A 21,645-nucleotide genomic window follows, 5' to 3' on the forward strand; every position below is an offset into this window, starting at 1 on the left:
AAGACAAGTTAGACTGTCTGAATTCTTTGTTTCAGTAATAGCTGCAGGTATCCATTAGTGGAGATGCTGGCGTTGGACTGGGGTAAGCACAGTAGAAGTCTCACAACACCAGGTTAAAGTCCAACAGGTTTATTTGATAGCAGAAGCCACTAGCTTTCAGAGTGCTGCTCCTTCAGCAGGTGAGTGGGAGTTCTTATCACAAACAGGACATATAAAGACACAAACTCAATTTACAAAATAATGGTTAAAATGCAAGTCTTTACGGTAATCAAGTCGTACCTGTGCTTAACCCTCTCTCCACTCACATTCTGTACCTTTAAGACATATTTACAGTATTCGTTAGTACAGTGTTGTTGGAAATGTTGTCTTATAGATGAGACATTAAACTGAGCCCAGACAGCATCTTCTGGAGGATGTAAAAGATTCCATGGCCGTATTTCAAAGCGTAGAGGAATTCTGTGTACTCGCCAATGTTTATCTTCAACAACACGACTAGATACTTTATCTGGTTATTTATCTTATCGTTGTTTGTGTGATTCATGCTCTGTACAAATAGACTACCACATGCCATTGCGACAGTGACCAAACTTCAAAAATACTGAATTGACTGTGAAATGCTTTGAGACCTACTGAGGTTGTGAAAGCTGCTTGAATCAAAAGAAGTTTGCTTTCTAGTTATCACGTAAATTAGATGATTTATGATCAGAAATGACAGTTCCTTTTTTATTTTTAAATTTTATATAGACAACACAGACTCAGGAAGAATTCAAATTGGAAGATCTAAAGACATTAGAGCCAAGTAAGTATTCCTTGTACCATAAGTAATTGTAAAGGAACTTTTGTTATCCAATCAAACTACCTCTATGACCTTCTGACATCTATAGTTAATTTATTATATAATGACGCAGATTGTATGTACCTGCAAGTGATCTAGCCCAAGTAAATCCTCAAAGATCTTATCTGGTGATTGCCAGTGTGTATTCCAATTAGAAGAAGCGATTTAATAGGATCACTTTGGATATACTTGATTTGATCATATGGACTCATCTGGCTGTTTATCCTCCCTCACCCCACCACAAAGTTCTCCGCTTCTCTAACTTTGATCCTCTCCCCTGCCAGCCATGCTATGCATCACCAAGGCCCCTCATTTTGGAATTCTTCCCAAAACCCTTCTCCACCTTCCCAAAAGGCTTTTTAGTCCAGATTTTTGGTCCCCTCTCAGTGTCGCTGGCTGAACTTCAATTTTTTTCATTCCTATACTTCTGTCAAATGCTTCAGGATGATTTTCTTTATTAATGGCACAAATGGCATGAAGCTTCAGTTTGATGGTTCATGGGACTAAGTTCAACTGAAGAGGGCATTCATTCCTTTCAGAGAAGCAAGTGGTTTTTACTGTACACTCTCTTCTTCTCATCATAGCATCTACTTGCCTTTGAAGCGACTCTGGTCCCCAATCTCTTACCAGAGACCTTTTTAGATGTTGACCGCCCTGTCCAAATCTCTTGAACCTGCCTTTTCCCAGTTCATGTCCTCACTCAAAAGGTATGGTTCAACTTGAAATCAGCTCTAGATTAAACTTCCCTATTCCACTCAGCTTGTATAATTCTATAGAATACTTTCTCATTAATCTTTAATCTTTAAAGAATAACCTTTCCTCATAGTCCAATTAAATAATGGATGCTGCATTTAACTCCAGCGGCTCTGGACTTGGGAGTGGTTGGTGTTCAATGTTACCCACTGGAAGATATGGGTAAGTGGATGTTGGATGAGTTCAAGGTTGAACTGTGACTGTGATTTGCTTCATCCAATTGGTAGAAAGGATGCCTTGGGATCTTTATCTGAGAGGGCAGACTAGTCCTTGGTTTAATAATTGTCTTAAAGATAATACTTCCTACATTGCAGCACTCCATCAGTTCTGCACTGAAGTTCCAGCTTGGATTGCACGTGCAAGGGTTTGGAAGGGGATTTGAACCCATAACATTCTGACTCGGAAGCACTGAGCCAAGGCTGACACCACCTGAATCAATGTACCAATCTTTCTTGCCTCTTCTGAGGACCAGACTCTTTTTTGCAAAACTTAGGGTTTCTCCTTGTGATGCCTCATTGCTAATAACATCACCCTGGAATCTATTATCAAATGAGAGTTGCCAGGAATTCAGGAGTAGATTGCCTGCTTAGCCAGGCATTAGCCTGAATAACTGGAGGGAAGGACGAGAAAGCTAAACTTAAAGTATAGGGAGGAAATCTGTGGAATCTTTCCTATGATTAGCTTTCCTACAACTTTCTCTGACTACTGAGTGATGTCCCTGATTTCAGATTTTCATTTTCATGGTTTTGCTCACATGATGAATCAATAAACAGTGCTGACCAACCATATCCTTTCAGATGAGCTTGTTGTGTGTGCAAAAGCGTGAGAGACTGTGACAGTAAACAAAATAACAGGACAACAGAAATTACATCATACTGATCAAACTATTGGCACTTATATTTCTACATCAGCCCCTTCAATACAATTTGAGGACTGGCTGTAAAATCCCAGTCTGAAAGATCCTTAAAAATAATTACAGGGACTGCAAATTAAATCCCTGTAATTACAATTCTGCTTTTAATAGTAGACTTTGGTTTTTTTTTCTTTTTTCTTTACAGTTATAAAGAACATTCTTTCTTATAACAAAGATTTTCCTTTTGATGTTCAACCTGTCCCTATAAGGTAAATCATTTAATTTGGATACTTTTCCATTTAAATTATTTCTTTAAAAATACACAAACCATCTTAATAATAGTTGCTTCTATTTTTTTTTTGGGCATGCAATTTTCCAGCAGAATATCAGGATTTGTTCGTGCTTCTTCATGCAACAGGGCTCAAGCTTGCTTTTCGTCTGCTTTTTAATACATTTTCCGCTGTGTCGGCTGATTTCCATTCCCTTTCCGTGAATAACTGAGATTGTACTTCATTTTGCTTCATGGCTGAGTGAATCCTAATTGTACAGTGTAAGGAGCCTAGGTTTATCTAATCACTTAGTTTGTGATATTGAATTGCTGTCCCCAGTTTAATGTTGTTTGTTGAAGTCAACTAGCCATAGATTCTAAATGGAAGATTACAAGCATCTTTTCTTCACCCCAGCCCCTTTTTCTCATTGCAACATAACACTATAAAGTTCTGTATTGTTGATGAAAATAAAGACTCTTTCCAAATTTCCTGCATCATGTTTCTCCGGCTGTATGTTTGAATGATTTATTTTTTAATTTTTTGTAATCTTATTAGTGTCACAAGTAGGCTTAACTAAGCACTGCAATGACATTACTGTGAAAATCCCCTTGTCGCCACAACCCCGCAGTGTACTGAGGGAGAATTTAGCAATGCACCGAACTAGCACTTCTTTTGGACTGGGAGGAACCCGGAGGAAACCCACGCAGATACGGGGTCTCCAACAGTGTGAGGCAACAGTGAACAGAGGATGCTATTCTATCTTGCCTTTCTCTGTAAAGACAGATTTCTGTGTTGAGTATGCTTCCATAAATGTTTAATGCCATCTGGTACTTTAAGAGATTGATTCATATGTGAACTTTAAACTGTTCAATTGTGGTCCACATCACAGCCAAGCTCAGTAATGTCCATGCAAGCATACTTTTTAGCTGGGTTCCTGGATGGCTAATGGGAGCAAGGAAATGTAGGTAATTTTTCTCTCTGCATGCAGACTAGAGGCATTGAGATTAATTTGAATATCATTACTATCATGAGAGATTAGCTAACTCAGGATTGAACCTGTCACCTTATATTGCTCGCTAGATAAATCCATTGAGTGGTGGTAGTGGAGGACTGTTTTTACATCAATCGGCTTCAGTAACCCAAGTTTAAACAAAGAATCTCACGGTCAACAGCAGCAGTTGTCTCCCACAGGAAGTGTGACTTGGTGCTAGATGGAGAGAGGTTGAATAGCCCATGTTATTCCATCGTTTCTTGCCTCGGGAGTTATTTAATTTTCAGCCTTGACTCAGGCACATGCATAACTAAAAGGAATTTACCTGCTCAATCCCACATTTTACATTTAGCATTAATACCTCGCAGTGTTTAAGTTAATTTTGCGTTGTCGATGTGAGAGAATAGAAAGCATCACTAGGTTTTGTTCTTGTGTGGCAGGAAAATCTTGGCACCTGGAGAAGAGGAGAACTTGGAGTTTGAGGAAGAGGAGGAGGGTGGAGCTGGAGTGGGGTCACCTGATCTTTTCACCACCAGAGTTCCAGGTTGGTTTTTCTGATAGTACTTCCTATACTTGAAGGGCTGTCGCTAAAGACAAAATGATTCATTCTGCAGTGCATATGTCACACTGCATATTAACCTTGTGTGATGTTGAAATTAATGTCCTTTTGAGGAGAGAGAAGCATTCACAATTATCATAAAATTCCATTTGATTCTCCTCATTTATCTCTCTCATTCACCACCTCACACAAATAGGATTTATCATCTTTGTAGCACTGACAGCCCTTATGCTGTTATTTTAGTTAAGTGATTTCTTGGTGTTGTAATGTTTCATCTGGAACCTTCTATGTATTCTTCCATCTATATACACAGGGCTGTATTTTTCACATTGACTTTTGGTAAGTGAGGAAATAGCTCAGTTGTCGTTGCAGCATTTCAATGTATTACAGCCGTGATCATGATAGTACACTTCTGTCCTCCCAGACAGGTCACGCTCAGTAGTAGAGGCACTGAGACCTTTGTTTAAGAGATTCTTCAGAGGTTTTTCATTTCTTGGCTGCGTAGGAAAGTTGCAGCGCAAGTTAAAGTGCCTATTCCTCTAGAGGGAGACAGAGGCCTGTTTGCCAGCCTTTGCTGTGTCCTGAGTAAGGCTTAGGCTGGTGCTGTTTGCTAATAAACATTAGCTCATACAACTTTAGTTTTTTCATTAGAAATTTTCAACAAGTACAACTGAATTCAATCATGTAGTTTGCATGTTGAGACAAGCAGCTAATTCTCTCTGCCTTAAAGCAAAATGATAGATCCATAAATAGTGCACGTGTCTGGAAACGGGTGAAGCAGTTTGTGATTCTGCCTGCATTTGCCCCTTTTGCTGTCAAACAGTTCTTTCCCTTTGTCCATTCATCTACATCTCTCTTGGTTCCTGTTTTTTAATTCGCTCTCCCTTTCTCGACATCTCTCAGCCACTCTAATTGCCTGTACAAACAAGTGGTTCTATTCAAACCAGCCTACTTTGACAGATTTGGGCTTGAGATTCTCACTCCTAATATATATTATCCTAGTTGGATGAGACTAATGCTTCAACTTTGCTCCACTTGGGAACATTCCTTAATTACAATTTTTTAAAAGAGATTTGACGGGCAGCACGGTAGCTAGCTGCTACACAGCTCCAGGGACCTGGGTTCGATTCCTGGCTTGGGTCACTGTCTGTGTGGAGTTTGCACATTCTCCCTATGTCTGCGTAAGTTTCCTCTGGGTGCTCCGGTTTCCTCCCACAGTCCAAAGATGCACGAGTTAGGTTGATTGGCCATGCTAATATTGCCCCTTATTGTCCTGAGATATGTAGGTTAGAGGGATTAGTGGGTAAATATGTAAGGATATGGAGGTAGGGCCTGAGTGGGATTGTGGTCGGTGCAGACTTGATGGGCCAGTTGGCCACTTTCTTCACTGCAGGGTTTCTATGATTCTTTTCTATGATTTATGAACCTTTGAATTCCCCTTTCACAGAGACCATTTGATTGCTTCTTTGAGATGGTCAGTTAATTGCTGGGGACTTGTATTCACCAGTAACTAAATTGAGATTTTAAATATAGCTTAAATACAGCCTTTCATTATATCAGACCATATCCATAACCCAATTTCAAATATCAATGTACCACCCAGTCCCAGAGAGGAAAGGATAGTGTGTGCCCCACTGCACCACCCAGTCGCAGAGGAACATGAGCAGTGTGTGTGTCCCACTGCACCACCCAGTCCCAGAGGGACATGAGCAGTGTATGTGTGTGTTCCATTGCACCACCCAGTCGCAGAGGAACATGAGCTGTGTATGTGTGTGTCCCACTGCACCATCCAGTCCCAGAGGAACATAAGCAGCGTGTGTGTCTGCCCCACTGCACCACCCAGTCCCGGAGGAACATAAACAGTGTGTGTGTGTGTCGCACTATACCACCCCGTCGTAGAGGGGCATGAGCTGTGTGTGTGTGTCCCACTGTACCACCCAGTCCAAAGCCAGGACTTTGTGTCATTCCTTCACCTGAGATGGTCAGCAGTGGACTGTTATTCTACTGCACCCTGTGATGATGGCTTCCCTATTTTTCCTCATCTACTTTCTTCCTGTGAGGTACAATGCCCTCTAGCTGAAGAAAATCTAAGATCAGGAAGTGAAAGTACGTGGAAAGAGTGGAAATCTGCATCCTGTCAATGTCATGTGGATGTTAACTTCTCTCTCCATTTCTCTGCCTGTTGCCAATTATCCACTATCCTCGTGTTACTTTGCTGCATATATTGGAATTGGAGGTTGTGTTCATCTGATACATTAACATGTGATCCTGTCTTTCATCTGCATGGTTTGATCATGTCAACTCAACGATTTCTGATCTGCATGTGCTGCGATTTAACCTCGGGAGTTGCCGAAGGTAACACCTCTGCTTTGGATACCTGATTGTGTTTGACTCTTTCTACTCTGTCAACTTTTTCATCACTTTTAATCCTGAACCTTGCCTTTTTGAGGGAAATTGTTTTTAATTGGAAATCCACTACCATAGAACCATAGAAAATTACAGCTCAGAAACAGGCCTTTTGGCCCTTCTTGTCTGTGCGATCCATCTTATTGCCTAGTCCCACTGACCAGCACTTGAACCATATCCCTCCACACCCCTCTCATTCATGAACCCGTCCAAGTTTTTCTCAAATGTTAGAAGTGACCCCCACATTTACCACTTTATCCGGCAGCTCATTCCACACTCCCAACACTCTGTGTGAAGAAGCCCCCCCCTAATATTCCCTTTAAACTTTTCTCCTTTCACCCTTAACCCATGCCCTCTGGTTTTTTTTTTTCTCCCCTAGCCTCAGTGGAAAAAGCCTGCTTCATTCACTCTATCTATACCCATCAAAATCTTATACACCTCTATCAAATCTCCCCTCGTTCTTCTACACTCCAGGGAATAAAGTCCTAACCTATTCAAACTCTCTTTGTAACTCAGCTTCTCAAGTCCCGGCAACATCCTCATGAACCTTCTCTGCACTCTTTCAACCTTATTTACATCCTTCCTGTAACTAGGTGACCAACAATGTCTATTTTTACCTCTTAAGATGACCTGACACTGACCCAACTCACTTAATATGCTATTGAAACCCAATTGGTGCTTTTATCATTACCAGATTTAACTATTCCAATATTGCTATTCTTCAACTGACCCAAACCTTTGATGCCTGTCTCCTAACTCACTAAGTCCTATTCAAAGGTTGCTTTGCTGACCTACACTAGCTTCCAGTCCAGCAATTCCTCTGTTTTTAAGATTCTTGTTTTGTTTTCAAATCCTTCTATGGTGGCACTCCCTTTCTTTTAATCTCCTATAGGTCCAGAACTTTCCAAGATATCTAATTCTGCTCATCTAATTCTTACCCTCTTTAATCATTTCTTTGACAATGCCTTTAGCTGCCAATGCCCTGAACTCTGGAAATTCTTCCATCTCCTCCTTCTCCTCCTCCGGTTTTAACTAAGGCTTGGTGAATTGCAGGTGCAGCTGGCCACTGGAGGTTATAATCGTACGGCAATAACAGAGATTTGGCTTAAAAGGACTGGACTTTTTCCTAAATATTTGTGATTACAAGATGTTAAGGGAAGGAAAGAAAGGAGAATAATAATATTGATCAAGGATAATACTGTTGGGAGAGAAAGGATGTCCTAAAGGATCACAGACAGAATTTATTTGATTAAGAGTTAAGAAGCATTCGAGGAACCATTATACTACGGGGCATATCCTATAGGCCACAAACTAGTAAGACTGAAATAAAGGAACAGATTTGCAGTGAAATTACAGGAGCAGTGCAAGAATTAGAGTGGTTATAATGGGGGACTTTTTGTCTTAATTTGAACCAGGGCGTTCAGGAGAACTTTCTGCATCAGTATGTTTGTAATTCCACCAGGAAGGAGGCAATGCGGGACCTGGATCTGGGGAATGAGGTCAGCTGAGTCAAGTGTCTTTTAGGGAACACTCAGGAAAAAATAATCAAAGTATTAGAAGGTTTCGGTTAACTTTTAAAAAGAAGCAATTGAGTAAAAGATTGGGGAGTGCCAATCTGGGGGAGATGTGGCATAGTGGTATTGTCACTGGACTATAAACCAGAGACCCAGGGTAATTCTGAGGACCTGGCTTTGAATCCTACCATAGCAGATAGTTAAATTTGAATTCAGTTTTAAAAAATGGAGTTAAAAGTTTGTGGTCACTATAAAATGATTGTCAGTTAAACTCATCTGGTTCACTCATGTCCTTTTTGGAAAGAAATCTGCCATCTTTACCTGATCTGACCAACATGTAACATTACATGACCAATGTAATTAACTCTTAAAAATGATTAGCAAGCCACTCTGTTCAAGGGCAATTAGGGATGGACAACAAATACTGGCACAGCCAGTGATACCCACATCCCAGGAATGATTAGGTGCAGCATGGGTTCATAAAAGGCAGGTCATGTTTGATTAATTTGCTGGAATTCTTTGAGAACATTACATGTGCAGTGGACAATGGGGAACCTGTAGATGTGGTGTATCTGGATTTCCAGGAGGCATTTGACAAGGTGCTGCAGTAAAGACTGCTACATGAGATTACGGTGTTATGGGTAATGTATTAGCGTGGATAGAGGATTGATTAACTAACAGGAAGCAAAGAGTGGGGTAAATGGGTGTTTTTCTGGTTGGCGATCGGTGACTAGTGGTGTGCCTCAGGGATCAGTGTTGGGACCACAATTGTTTACGATTTACATAGATGATTTGGAGCTGGGGACCAAGTGTAGTGTGTCAAAATTCACAGATGACACTAAGATGTGCGGAAGAGCAAAGTGTGCAGAGGACACCGAAAGTCCGCAAAGGGATATAGATAATCTAAAGTGAGTGGGGGAGGGTCTGGCAAATGGAGTACAATGTTGGTAAATATGAGGTCATCCATTTTGGTAGGAATAACAGCAAAATGGACTATTAAATGGTAAAAAAACTGCAGCATGCTGCTGTGCAGAGGGACCTGGGTGTCCTTGTACAGGAATCTCAAGGAGTTGGTTTGCAGGTGCAGCAGGTAATTAAAAAGGCAAATGGAATTTTGTCCTTCATTGCTAGAGGGATGGAGTTTAAAAACAGCAAGATTATGTTGCAGCTGTATAAGGCACTGGTGAGGCCACACCTGGAATACTGTGTACAGTTTTGGTCTCCTTACTTGAGAAAGGATATACTGGCACTGGAGGGGATGCAGAGGAGATTCACTAGGTTGATTCCAGAGTGGAAAGATTGGCTAATGAGGAGAGAGTGAGTAGACTGGGACTATACTCATTGGAATTTAGAAGAATGAGAGGAGATTTTATAGAAACATATAAGATTATAAAGGGAATAGATAAGGTAGAAGCAGGGAAGTTGTTTCCACTGGTGAGTAAAACTAGAGCTAGGGGGCATAGCCTCAAAATAAGGGGGAGCAGATTTAGGACTGAGTTGAGGAGGAACTTCTTCACACAAAAGATTGTGAACCTGTGGAATTCCCTGCCCAGTGAAGCAGTTGAGGCTACCTCATTGAATGTTTTTAAGGCAAGGATAGATACATTTTTGAACAGTAAAGGAAGTAAGGGTTATGGTGAGTGGAGCTGAGTCCATAAAAAGATCAGCCATGATCTTATTGAATGGTGGAGCAGTTTTGAGGGGCCAGATGGCCTACTCCTGCTCCTTGTTCTTATGTTCTTATTAGGGAAAGAAATAGGACTACTCCACAGGTAAATTGGAATCAAAATTGGCAGTCAACACTGCAATGGAATATTAGGCTGTCTTTAATGAGGAGATGGTTCTGGAACAGTTAAGGTACATTACCATGAAGAGCAGTGGAACAGACACATCCAATGCAGAGACAAGGTGTGTATGATAGAAGCCAAGTGGATAGCACATGAGAGAACCAGGTTGAATAAGTTCAAAAGGAAAGTGGGAAAAGAAGTGAGGAGCCAAAAGAAGAGACTAGCAGTCAACTTAAAGACGACTTTTGGATTTTTTTTTAAGTGTACAAGAATAGAAGATGGGTGGCAAATGAGGGACCAAAATGGGGATTCACACATGGAGAATGCAGAGGACATGATTATTGTATAAAATTAGTATTTTGCATATCTTCCTTGGTAATATTATAATGAGAGGAGATCATTGAGGCATTGGATGGGCTAAAAATCAAGAAAGGAGGTATTAGAAGGCTAGTATAGTTGGACCAGTGAGCGGCGCAGGCTTGGAGGGCCAGAGGGCCTGTTTCCTGTGCTGTACTGTTCTTTGTTTTGTTTGTTAGTTGTATTTAAAAGTTGATGTCGCAAGATCAGATCGAATGTGGAACTGAGCCACGACAGATCAGCCATGATCTTATTGAATGGCGGGGCAGGCTCGAAGGGCTAGATGGCCTACTCCTGCTCCTATTTCTTATGTTCTTTAGAAGAATAATTCGAGACAAAATTAACAGCCACTTGGATAACTGTGGAGTAATTAAAGGAAGACAGCATGGACATGTTAAAGAACACTCATGTTTAATTATTTATTTGAGCTTCTTGATGAAGTAACAGAATGTTGATGTGGTGTACAGGGATTTGATGAAGAACCACACAAGAAGCTTCTCAACAAAGTGAGGCCGGTGGAATAAAGTAGATTGAAGCAGCAGTGGAAAATTAGCTGTGTGACAGGAAGTGCAGATTCTTCTGCCTCTATCTATTTGAGATACTCCATCACAAATGGAGTTTAGTATTCAATAAGGGAAGGCTGATGGGGATTTAATGGAGGAAGTGTTCAAGATCATAGGTTTGGACAGGGTAGGTAGTGGAGTGAGTTTGGCTGAGTTGCTCTGAGAGCTAGCATGCACACTACAAGCCAAATGGCCTCCTTCCATGCAGTACTATTTGATGATTAAGATGCACCTTTAAAGCCACCTCTTTGGTGTTCTTTCTTGGACTTGTGGAGGATGTAGAATGGGGCTCCCCAGGGCATGGTATTAGAACCATTGCTTTTCTTCACCTACATTTAATGGATGTACAAGGCATGATTTCAAAACTTGGAATTGTTGTGAGCTGTGAAGAAGACAGATTCTGAGAGGACATGGGCAGGTTGGTGGAATGGGTGGAGAGATGGCAGATGAAATTTAATGCAGAGAAGAATGAAGTGATTCATTTTGGTGGGAAGAATGAGAAGTAACATTAAAGGAACATTACAGGAACAGAAAGACTTGGAGAGGTGGCAGGGCAGGTATATAATAGGACATATTAGGTTTTTGGGTTTTACAAAAATAGAGTACAAAATATGACATTGTTGTGAACCTTTTTAAACCACTGGTCCAATCTTAAATGGATTATAGGATTTAATAAAGGAAGGCTGATGGGGATTTAATGGAGGAAGTGTTCAAGATCATGGGTTTGGACTGGGTAGGTAGTGAAGTGAGATTAGCTGAGTTGCTCTAAGAGCTAGCATGCACACTACAGGCCAAATGGCCTTCCTCCATGCAGCAACTATTTGATGATTAAGATGCATCTTTGATGAAGCTGTTAGTTGGTCATCTTGAATATCTGCTTTGCCTTGGTATCAAGTTTTGTTTTTAAACACTCCTGTGAAACACCTGGGAAACTTTACGACTTTAAAATACTGTGGAAAATGCAAACGCTCATTGTTAGCCTTCCATTAAAAACATGCAAGCTTTCCTCATCTCGTTTAATCATAATAAGTTCCACCATAGTTTAGCATGGCCATAAAAGAGCAAAGTAAACACATTATTAGAGAAATAGAATTGAAAGGGAGGGAAGCTATTCTACCGGATATTTTAAAAGATGTTTCCCATAATCTGTATGCAAAATATCTGTGTGTGTATTTTCTTGTTTCTGGAGTGAGAAATTCAACTTAAGAAAACAGCAGCAAAGCCTTTTCACTTTTCAAAAAAACAGTATAGTTTATTTCACTTTATTGCTCTGGAAGTTACTTTCAACAAAATGTAAGTTGCTAACACACACATTAATTACAAATGAGAGGATGATACTTATAAAACTCGGATCAGTTTAGTCCGTATTTGATGCATGCCTAATATTTTTGTAGTCGAGGCGTTGTCTGAAGTGTAGATTTTGTAGGATTATCTCTGTAGCTTCTGCAGTGCCTTCTGCTGTTGTGTTGTCAAACATTGTTTGAACACTAGAGTTTAGTAGATGAAATCCAGTTTACAGGGAAGAGAGATTATTTTCCTTTGGTTCTGCAGGTTTGGCACTTTCAAACTGCCTACTTACTTATAGCAGAAGCCATGGCTGCTTCTCGAAGCCTTTCTCTGTCTCTCCCCAAGTTGAAGCTTCTTCAAGATGGTTGTCTGTGGATTTGTAGCTTCCTGCCCTTTCCAGTGCTTTTTATAGGTTGATAAGGCAGCCTCTCTCATCAGGCGATCTGTCCAAACTAACTAGTTACCTTCCAAATAAGGTATAGACAAATTCAATGATCCTTCAAACCTGTGCTGCTTAGCTTTATCCACGGCACAATTTCCAATCTTACAATGAGGCATCAACTAAATTTTATTATTAGAGAATGCAGTGGTTGTAGGGGGGATAAGACAGCTGTTTCTGTGGCCACAAAGAAAACTCCAGGATGGTATGTTGCCTCCTTGGTGCCAGGGTCAAGGATGTCTCGGAGTGGCTACAGGGCGTTCTGAAGGGGGAGGGTCCTAGTACACTTCGGTACAAATGACAAAGGTTTAAAAAAAAGGAGTGAGGTTTTAAAAGCAGAATATAGGGAGCTAGGAAACAAGCTGAAAAGCCAGACTTCAAAGGTAGTGATCTCAGGATTACTACCAAGGCCATGTGCTAGTCGGAGCAGAAACAGCAGGATACAGAGGATGAATATGTAGCTGAAAAGATGGTGTGGGATGGAGTGTTTCAGATTCCTGGGGCATTAATGCCGGTTCTGGGGGAGGTGGGACGAAGTCACATAAGGACAGAGTAAAAAAAAAAGTAGGAAGGGGACAAACATTAGAAGGATCACCTTCAGGTTTTGTACCTGAATGCTCGGAGCATTCAAACAAAATGGATGAGTTAGTTGCACAGACAGATGTCAAGGGATTTGATATAGTTGGCATTACATAGACATGGCTCCAAGGTGAGCAAAAATGGGAACTAAACATTGAGGGCTATTCAGTGTTTAGGAAGGACAGACAAAAAGGAAAAGGTGGTGGAGCTGCATTATTGATTAAAGATATTGATACGACATTGAGGAAAGATATTAGCATAGAGGATGTGGAATCTGTATGGGTTGAGTTAAGAAACAACAAGGATCAAAAATCCTCATGTTTCTGAAGAAGTGTGATTGTTCATTGCAATGCACACTGCATCAATTTTAGATCTTAAGTCTGATGCACCAGTTGGGCAAGGTAAAGGTTGAGGTGTTGGTTTTGGATAGTTATCAGTAAGTTGGTATTGTTTCAATATTTGGTTATTATACGTCACAAATAATACTATAATTATTCACCATATCTGAAAACAAGATGCAGCAAACCTCCTCCCACCCCACCTTAACAACCTCAGGTCTATTTTTGACACCTTGTGTCCAGCTGTGTACTGTTTAAAATTAATGAGGAAGAGATCATAAAGTTTTAGAATTCTAAATCTAGTGCTGATTAATGATGTGTAAGAAAGCATTATAAATCAGAAACAAAAATGTTTTCTGATTGTATTTCAGATTCCCAGCATCTGCAGGATTTTATTTTTATCTGTAAATAGGAAATTTGGACACAGTTTCTTCCCTGAAATCAGTGTGCCGCACTGTGTGTCAGTTCATTGAGCTTTATGCAAGTAAAGCTTACTCCAGTCTGGGATTTGTCACCAGCTGAATCCTGGCAGCTTGCTCCTGCAGGAGGAAAATGTCCACCGGCCTTTTGTCTACCTCCTTTTTTTAAATGGTGGCGTCACATTTGCTGTTTTCCAATCTGTTGGAACTGCCCCGGAAGTACAGCAAATTTTGGTAAATTACCAGTAGTCCATTTGCTATTTCCTCTGTTATCTCTTTTATACCCTAGGATGCATTCCATCAGGGCCAGGAGACTTGACTTTAGCCCCATTAGCCTACCTAACCACTGCTGCTTTAGTGATCATGATCATTTCTAGGTCCTCACCTGCCATAGCCGCCTTGTCATCTGTTTTCAGCCTGTTATTTGTGTCTTCCACTGTGAAGATTGACACAAAATACCTGTTCAATGCATTGACTGTATCCTCATTTCCCGTTATTAAATCTATCCTTCTCATCCTCAAAAGGATCAGTGTTTACTTCCGCCACTCATTTTTATATATTTGTAGAAATGTTTGCTATCTCTTTTTATGCTGTGAGCTAGTTTACCCTCATAATCCATCTTACTTTATAGCTTTGTTCATGGCATTCTGTTGACCTTTAAAGATTTCCCAATCCTTTAGTTTCTCACTAATCTTTGCCACTTTTGTATTCACTTCTTTTCAATTTAATGTCCTCCTTTATTTCCCTAGATGTTCATGGCTGATTCTCCCTTTTTCTACAGTCCTTTCTTTTCAATATGAAACTACCATTGCTGTCTTGGGTACCTATATACTTATGTAATTGTTTTTTTACCATGGACATTTTCAAAGCTGTCAAATGTTAAAACCACTCCCACTGAGCCAGAACGATGTGATCCATCCTTTTACCAGATTTGAGGTAATAATCCATCCGTCAGCAGTACTAAAGGATAGCTGCAATCCTGGACAAGCTGTTTGTTATATGAATTGTTTAAATGGTGCTCTGTCTATTTGCTCCAGTGGTTTATTGGGTTTTAAAAATTCCATGGCACATTGTGAAGAGTGGGAGGTTCTCCTTGTACCTTAGCCAATCTTTCTCTTTTAACCATCACCATTATAAAATCAAATTAACTAGCCATTTATCCCTAAAGTAAATGTTCAACCCTTAGAAGATGAGAAGGGGGATTTAATAATGGGAAACGAGGAAATGGCCGAGGCCTTAAACAAGTTTTTTGTGTCAGTCTTCACAGCAGAGGACAAAATAGCTTACCGCATATGAACAGTTGTGGGACTGTAGGGGGTGAGGTCCTTAAAACGATTACTATCACTAAAGAGGTAGTGCTTGGTAGACTAATGGGACTAAAGGTAGACAAGTCGCCGGGCCCAGATGGAATGCATCCCAGGGTACTGAAAGAAATGGCAGAAGTAATAGCAGATGCATTACGTAGTAATTTATCAAAATTCGCTGGACTCTGGGGAAGTGCCGGCTGATTGGAAAACAGCTAATGTTACGCTGCTGTTTAAAAAAGGAAGTAGACAAAAGGCAGGTAACTACAGGCCAGTTAGCTTAACGTTCATAGTTGGGAAAATGCTGGAATCCATCATTAAAGAAGGAATAGCAGGACACCTAGAAAAGAATGGTTTGATCTAGTTGATGCAGCATGGATTCGTGAAGGGAAAGTCATGTTTGATGAATTTACTGGACTTTTATGAAGATGCGGTTGACAGAGATGAACCGGTGGATGTGGTGTTTTTAGATTTCCAGAAGGTGTTCGATAAGGTGCCTCACAAAAGGTTGCTGCAGAAGATTAAGGTACACAGAGTTGGGAGTAAGGCGTGGATTGAGGATTGGCTATCTCACAGGAAGCAGAGAGTTGGAATAAATGGGTGCTTTTCTGGTTGGCATTTGGTGACTAGTGGCTTGCAGCAGGGATCGGTGCTGGGGCCTCACCTGTTTACCATATACATAGACGATCTGGAAGAGGGGACCGAGTGTAGGATAATAAAGATTGCTGATGACACAGAGATGAGTGGGAAAGCAAATTCGTGGAGGACGTGGAAAGTCTGCGGAGAGATTTGGATAGGCTGAGTGAGTGGGTGAGGATCTGGCAGATGGAGTAAATATTGGCAAATGTGAGGTTATCCACTTTGGAAGGAATAATAGTAAAATGGACTATTATTTAAACGGTGAAAAATTACAACATGCTACTGTGCAGAGGGACCTGAGGGTCCTTGTGCATGAATTGCAAAAACTCAGTCTGCAGATGCAGCAGGTGATCAAGGAGGTGAATGGAATGTTGGCCTTTATATCGAGGGGGGTAGAATATAAAAGCAGGGAGGTTTTGCTGCAATTGTACAAGGCACTGGTGAGGCCGCAACTGAAGTACTGTGTGCAGTTTTGATCCTCTTATTTGCGAAAGGATATATTGGCCTTGGAGGGAGTACAGAGAAGGTTCACCAAGTTGATACCGGAGATGAGGGGGTTAGCTTATGAGAGATTGAGTAGATTGGGCCTGTACTCATTGGAGTTTAGAAGGCTGAGGGGTGATCTTATAGAGACATATAAGATAACAAATGGGCTAGATAGGGTAGAGGTAGAGAGATTCTTTCCACTTAGAAAGGAAACCAGAACTAGAGACACAGCCTCAAAATAAGGAGGAGTCAGTTTAGAACAGAGTTGAGGAGGAACTTCTTCTCTCAGAAGGTGGTGAACCTCTGGAATTCTCTGCCCTTTGAAGCAGTGGACGCTACCTCGTTGAATATGTTTAAGTCACAGGTAGATTTCTGACAGATAAGGGAATTAAGGGTTATGGGGAGCAGGCGGGTAAGTGGAACTGATCCACTTCAGATCAGCCATGATCTTATTGAATGGTGGGGCAGGCTCAAGGGGCTAGATGGCCTACTCCTGCTCCTACTTCTTATTTTCTTAGTTCTTATCTCATTTGCTGTTTGTGGGATGTTATTGTGCACAGATTTGGCGCAAGCGACAACATTTTGACAAGTAATTTATTGGCTGTTGTGAGCTGCTTGATATGGTACAACATAAATGCAGGATCTTTTGCATGTTAAGCCCTTGAGGGCAGATTAGTGACCCAGCTCAAGGCAGCCGTCAATATGGAACTGGTCAGTAGTGAGCATGGTATAATAACAATCCTGTCCCCAGTTTGCTTTATGCATCTTGTAGCAGCGAAATCATGATTGAGAATTTAAGCATTTATGGCATTGTTGTTATGTGACACTAATAAATAAACTTTAAACATTTGTAATTATCCAGCTTTCTGGCACAACCCAAGCCTAAGAATGGAAAATTATCCATTGCATCCGTAATTTTCATTCTCATTTCCCTCTATCCTTGGATGCTGGTACATCCATCCATCTGGATGATCCATCTGGTGCTGGTGCTTTATCCCAAGTAGTCAGCCAATCCAATACCTCATCCTTATCCACTTTAAACATATCAGAATTCTGAATTTCCACCATCACCAGCATCTTCTTGTTAAAGACAGATGCAAAGTATTCATTTAATACCTTAGCTATGTCTCCATGCGTAAATCCCCTTTGTGGTCCATCATATGCATGGAAAGAGAATTTTTGTGAAACTTGGAGGTTAGGGGAGAAAACGGAAAGCGAGTTGGCTGCAGTGTTCCCCATGTTGAATAGCCTGCTTGACACTATTTAAATTGTGTGTAAAGGATCACTGCTAGGCCCTTGGAACTACTTTAAAACCTTTATGACGGGAGGATGCCGCTCAATGGATTTTCAAGAAAATGGGCATGTATATAGTATCTCTCAGCCTCAGGGCATCGAAAAATACTTCACAGTCAAGAAGCATTTTCACTGTTTCAATGCACGCAAAAGCAGCTGCCAAAATGTGCAGAAAGTTGCCACAAGTAACTGAGAGAAATGGCTGGGTAATCTGTTTTCTGGTACTTGCTCAGGGCTAATGTGAGCCAGGACACAGAGAAATCTCTTTGTTTTGTGTAACGCCATGGGATCTTTCATATTCATTTGAGAAAGCAGATGGGGTTTCAATTTCATGGCTGGTTGGAAAGACATAAGTTATTGCTTTGTTCAGAATCAGTAATGTTACACTGGCCAACTGTGCCCTAATGCTAAAATAATTATAGAATAATGTGCTTTTGAATGTTTGTCTTCAGGTACTCTACTACCACGACTGCCATCAGAACCAGGCATGGCACTGCTCACTATTAAAATAGAAAAGATTGGTCTCAAGGATGCGGGACAGTGTATTGATCCCTATGTCACAGTCAGTGTAAAAGGTAATGCAATGGGATTTTTAAATGAATTTGGTGTGCCAAGTAATGTTGTTTACTTATAATTGACAGATAATGTATTACCTGTAATCATACAGATGCCAATGGTATAGATCTAACCCCTGTACAAGATACCCCCATTGCTACAAGGAAAGAAGATATGTACATACACTTTGCTGTTGATGTGGAAATCCAAAAACACATAGAAAAACTGCCAAAAGGTGAGTCTCCTTACAGCATATGCTGTCTCATAGCACCAGGGACCTGGGTTTAATTCCAGCCTTGGGTCACTGTCTTGCATGGGTTTTGTCCCACAGTCCAAAGATGTGTGGGTTAGGTTGATTGGCTATGCTAAATTGCCCCTAGTGTCAGGAAATTAGCGGGGTGGATATGTGGAGTGATGGGATTATGGCTGATGCAGACTTAATGGGCCGAATGGCCTCCTGCACTGTAGGGATTCTATGATTCCTTAATTTTCTTCCTCCGTGAAGATCCTGTTCACTAATCGTGAACAGAGCACCATACCACTTTTCCTCGGTTGGAGAAAGCTAGCACGAGGGGGCATGGCTTTAAATTAAGGGGGGGTAGCTACAGGACGGATGTCAGGGGTAGGTTCTTTACCCAGCGGGTGGTGAGGGATTGGAATGCCCTGCCTGCTGCAGTTGTAAATGCGTCTAGTTTGGGGGCGTTTAAGAGATCTCTGGATAGGTTTATGGACGAAAAGGGATTGGTATAGGCTAGTGGGTCATTGTTTTTGTAACTGGTCGGCGCAACATCGTGGGCCGAAGGGCCTGTTCTGCGCTGTAATGTTCTATGTTCTATACCGGAGAATATCCTGACATCCATCAAAACATGTTTAACATCTGTGGTAGGTAAAATGTTAGAATCCGTCATTAAGGAGGAAATTGCGAGGCATCTTGAAGGGAATTGCTTGATAGGGCAGACGCAACACGGTTTCATTAAAGGGAAGTCGTGTCTGACAAATTTACTGGAGTTCTATGAGGATGTGTCTAGGGCGGTGGATAGAGGAGAGCCGGTGGATGTGGTCTTTCTGGATTTTCAGAAGGCGTTTGACAAAGTACCTCACAAGAGGTTACTGCAGAAGGTCAGAGGACATGGAGTTGGGGGTAGGGTGTTAGCGTGGATAGAGGATTGGTTGTCAAATAGGAGGCAGAGAGTGGGGGTCAATGGGTGCTATTCGGATTGGCGGTTGGTGACTAGTGGGGTGCCCCAGGGGTCGGTGCTGGGGCCTCAGCTATTTACCATTTATATAGATGATCTGGAGGAGGGAACCGAGTGTAGGGTGTCGAAATTTGCTGATGACACCAAGATTGGGGGAAAGGCAAATTGTGCGGAGGGTGTGGAGAGTCTGCAGAAGGATCTAGATAGGCTGGGCGAATGGGCCAGGAAATGGCAAATGGAATTTAATGTTGGCAAGTGTGAGGTGGTCCACTTTGGTAGGAAGAATGGTAGGAAGGACTATTACTTACGTGGCGAAAAACTGCAGCAGGCGACGGTGCAGAGGGACCTCGGGGTCCTTGTGCATGAGTCGCAAAAACCCAGCCTGCAGGTGCAGCAGGTGGTCAGGAAGGCAAATGGGATGCTGGCCTTCATAGCGAGGGGGATTGAATATAAAAGTAGGGAGGTCTTGCTGCAGCTGTATAGGGCATTGGTGAGGCCGCAGCTGGAGTACTGTGTGCAGTTTTGGGCGCCGCACCTGCGCAAGGATATTTTGGCCTTGGAGGGAGTGCAGAGGAGGTTTACTAGGCTGATACCGGAGTTGAGGGGGTTGAGCTATGAGGAGAGGCTGAATAAACTAGGCTTGTACTCGTTAGAGTTTAGAAGAATGAGGGGAGATCTCATTGAGACATATAAGATGATGAATGGGATGGATAGGATAGAGGTGGAGAGACTCTTCCCGCTCAAAAAAGACAGTAGGACTAGGGGGCACAGCCTCAAGATAAAGGGGGGGCGGTTTAGAACGGAGTTGAGGAGGAACTTCTTCACTCAAAGGGTGGTGAATCTCTGGAATTCTCTGCCCGTTGAAGTGGTGGAGGCTGCCTCGCTAAATATTTTTAAGAAGCGGGTTGATGGGTTTTTGATAAGAGAGGGGATTAGGGGTTATGGGGAGAGGGCAGGAAAGTGGAACTGAGCCACGACAGATCAGCCATGATCTTATTGAATGGCGGGGCAGGCTCGAGGGGCCAGATGGCCTACTCCTGCCCCTATTTCTTATGTTCTTATGTTTAGTCCACATGTAGTAATTCAGATTAGGTTGTATGGGTTCAGCAATGTGTATGGAATATATTAATTTAATCTGGAATAATATATTAATTTGAGTTCATACATTTTATAGAATCTCATATTTCTAAATGTGAGAGAGCCAAGCATCTTGGAAGTCAAATTGCTGTTTACTTAAACCTCCACACTAGAAACTGGGTGTGAAGCAATACAATCCCATTTTGGGGAAATGTTTATTTCGTTAGGCCAGGTGGATTCAAAGCCAAGTCTCAGAAGTGAAAGGCCATGGTCTCACCAGCTATGTTGTCGTGACTGCCATCCCTCCCTTCATAACTAGTCAATATTTTAGCACTAGAACATTCAAAAAGTGTATATAATAGATCTTAATACTTATAGCCTACAGTAATGTGGCTGTGATATTTGTCAGATATAGTTTTTAACACAATCTTAGATTAGGAAATATGTCATGCTTTTCGTTAACAGGCGCTGCTATTTTCTTTGAATTCAAACATTACAAACCTAAAAAGAGATTTACGAGCACAAAATGTTTTGCTTTTATGGAAATGGATGAGATCAAAGCTGGACAGATAGTTATAGAACTGTGAGTATCGGAACATTTGTTTTTAAAGATTCAGCATTTCTCTTTTATTCTGTCCATCTGTTCACCGTCTCAAATGTTGGTAACCTGTACCTTTTGTAATGTCTGTTTTGTGAACTATTCCAATACTCTCCTGGTCAAATTATCTCTTGCTAAAGGTCTTATTACCCACCACAAATCTACATGAATTCTTCAAGGACCTAATTTCAAGGTTATAGAGTTGATGGGGGGGGAGCCAGTGGATGTAGTTTATTTGGATTTTCCGAAGGCTTTTGACAAAGTCCTTTAGAAGAGATTGGCGTGTAAAATTAAAGTGCATGAGTTTGGCAGCGCATATTGAGATGGATAGAAAATTGGTTGACAAACAGGAAAGTGACAGGCAGTCATTAGTGGGCGACCGCAGTGATTAATCCAGGGACCCCAGCTATTCACAACATATATTAATGACTTGAGGGAATTAAATGTACTATCACCAAATTTGCAGGTGACACAAAGTGCGTGGGGAGGGGAGTGCGATTGAGCTGTGAGGAGGATGCTGAGATGCTTCCATGTGATTTAGACAAGTT

General features: G+C 41.4%; 1 protein-coding gene across 1 annotated transcript in view; it reads left to right on the forward strand.

Moving 5' to 3' along the window:
• Nucleotides 1-21,645, forward strand: part of aida (axin interactor, dorsalization associated) — a 94,664-nt gene that overhangs the window by 66,575 nt on the left and 6,444 nt on the right. The window contains exons 4-9 of the mRNA XM_080193059.1: nucleotides 745-799; nucleotides 2,647-2,710; nucleotides 4,142-4,245; nucleotides 18,124-18,246; nucleotides 18,339-18,461; nucleotides 20,965-21,082. Coding sequence (XP_080049185.1) covers nucleotides 745-799; nucleotides 2,647-2,710; nucleotides 4,142-4,245; nucleotides 18,124-18,246; nucleotides 18,339-18,461; nucleotides 20,965-21,082 — 587 coding nt within the window. The remainder of the gene's footprint in view (nucleotides 1-744; nucleotides 800-2,646; nucleotides 2,711-4,141; nucleotides 4,246-18,123; nucleotides 18,247-18,338; nucleotides 18,462-20,964; nucleotides 21,083-21,645) is intronic.

The sequence above is a fragment of the Carcharhinus amblyrhynchos genome, chromosome 7, assembly GCF_965287045.1.
Source record: "Carcharhinus amblyrhynchos chromosome 7, sCarAmb.v2.hapA, whole genome shotgun sequence".
NCBI lineage: Eukaryota > Metazoa > Chordata > Chondrichthyes > Carcharhiniformes > Carcharhinidae > Carcharhinus > Carcharhinus amblyrhynchos.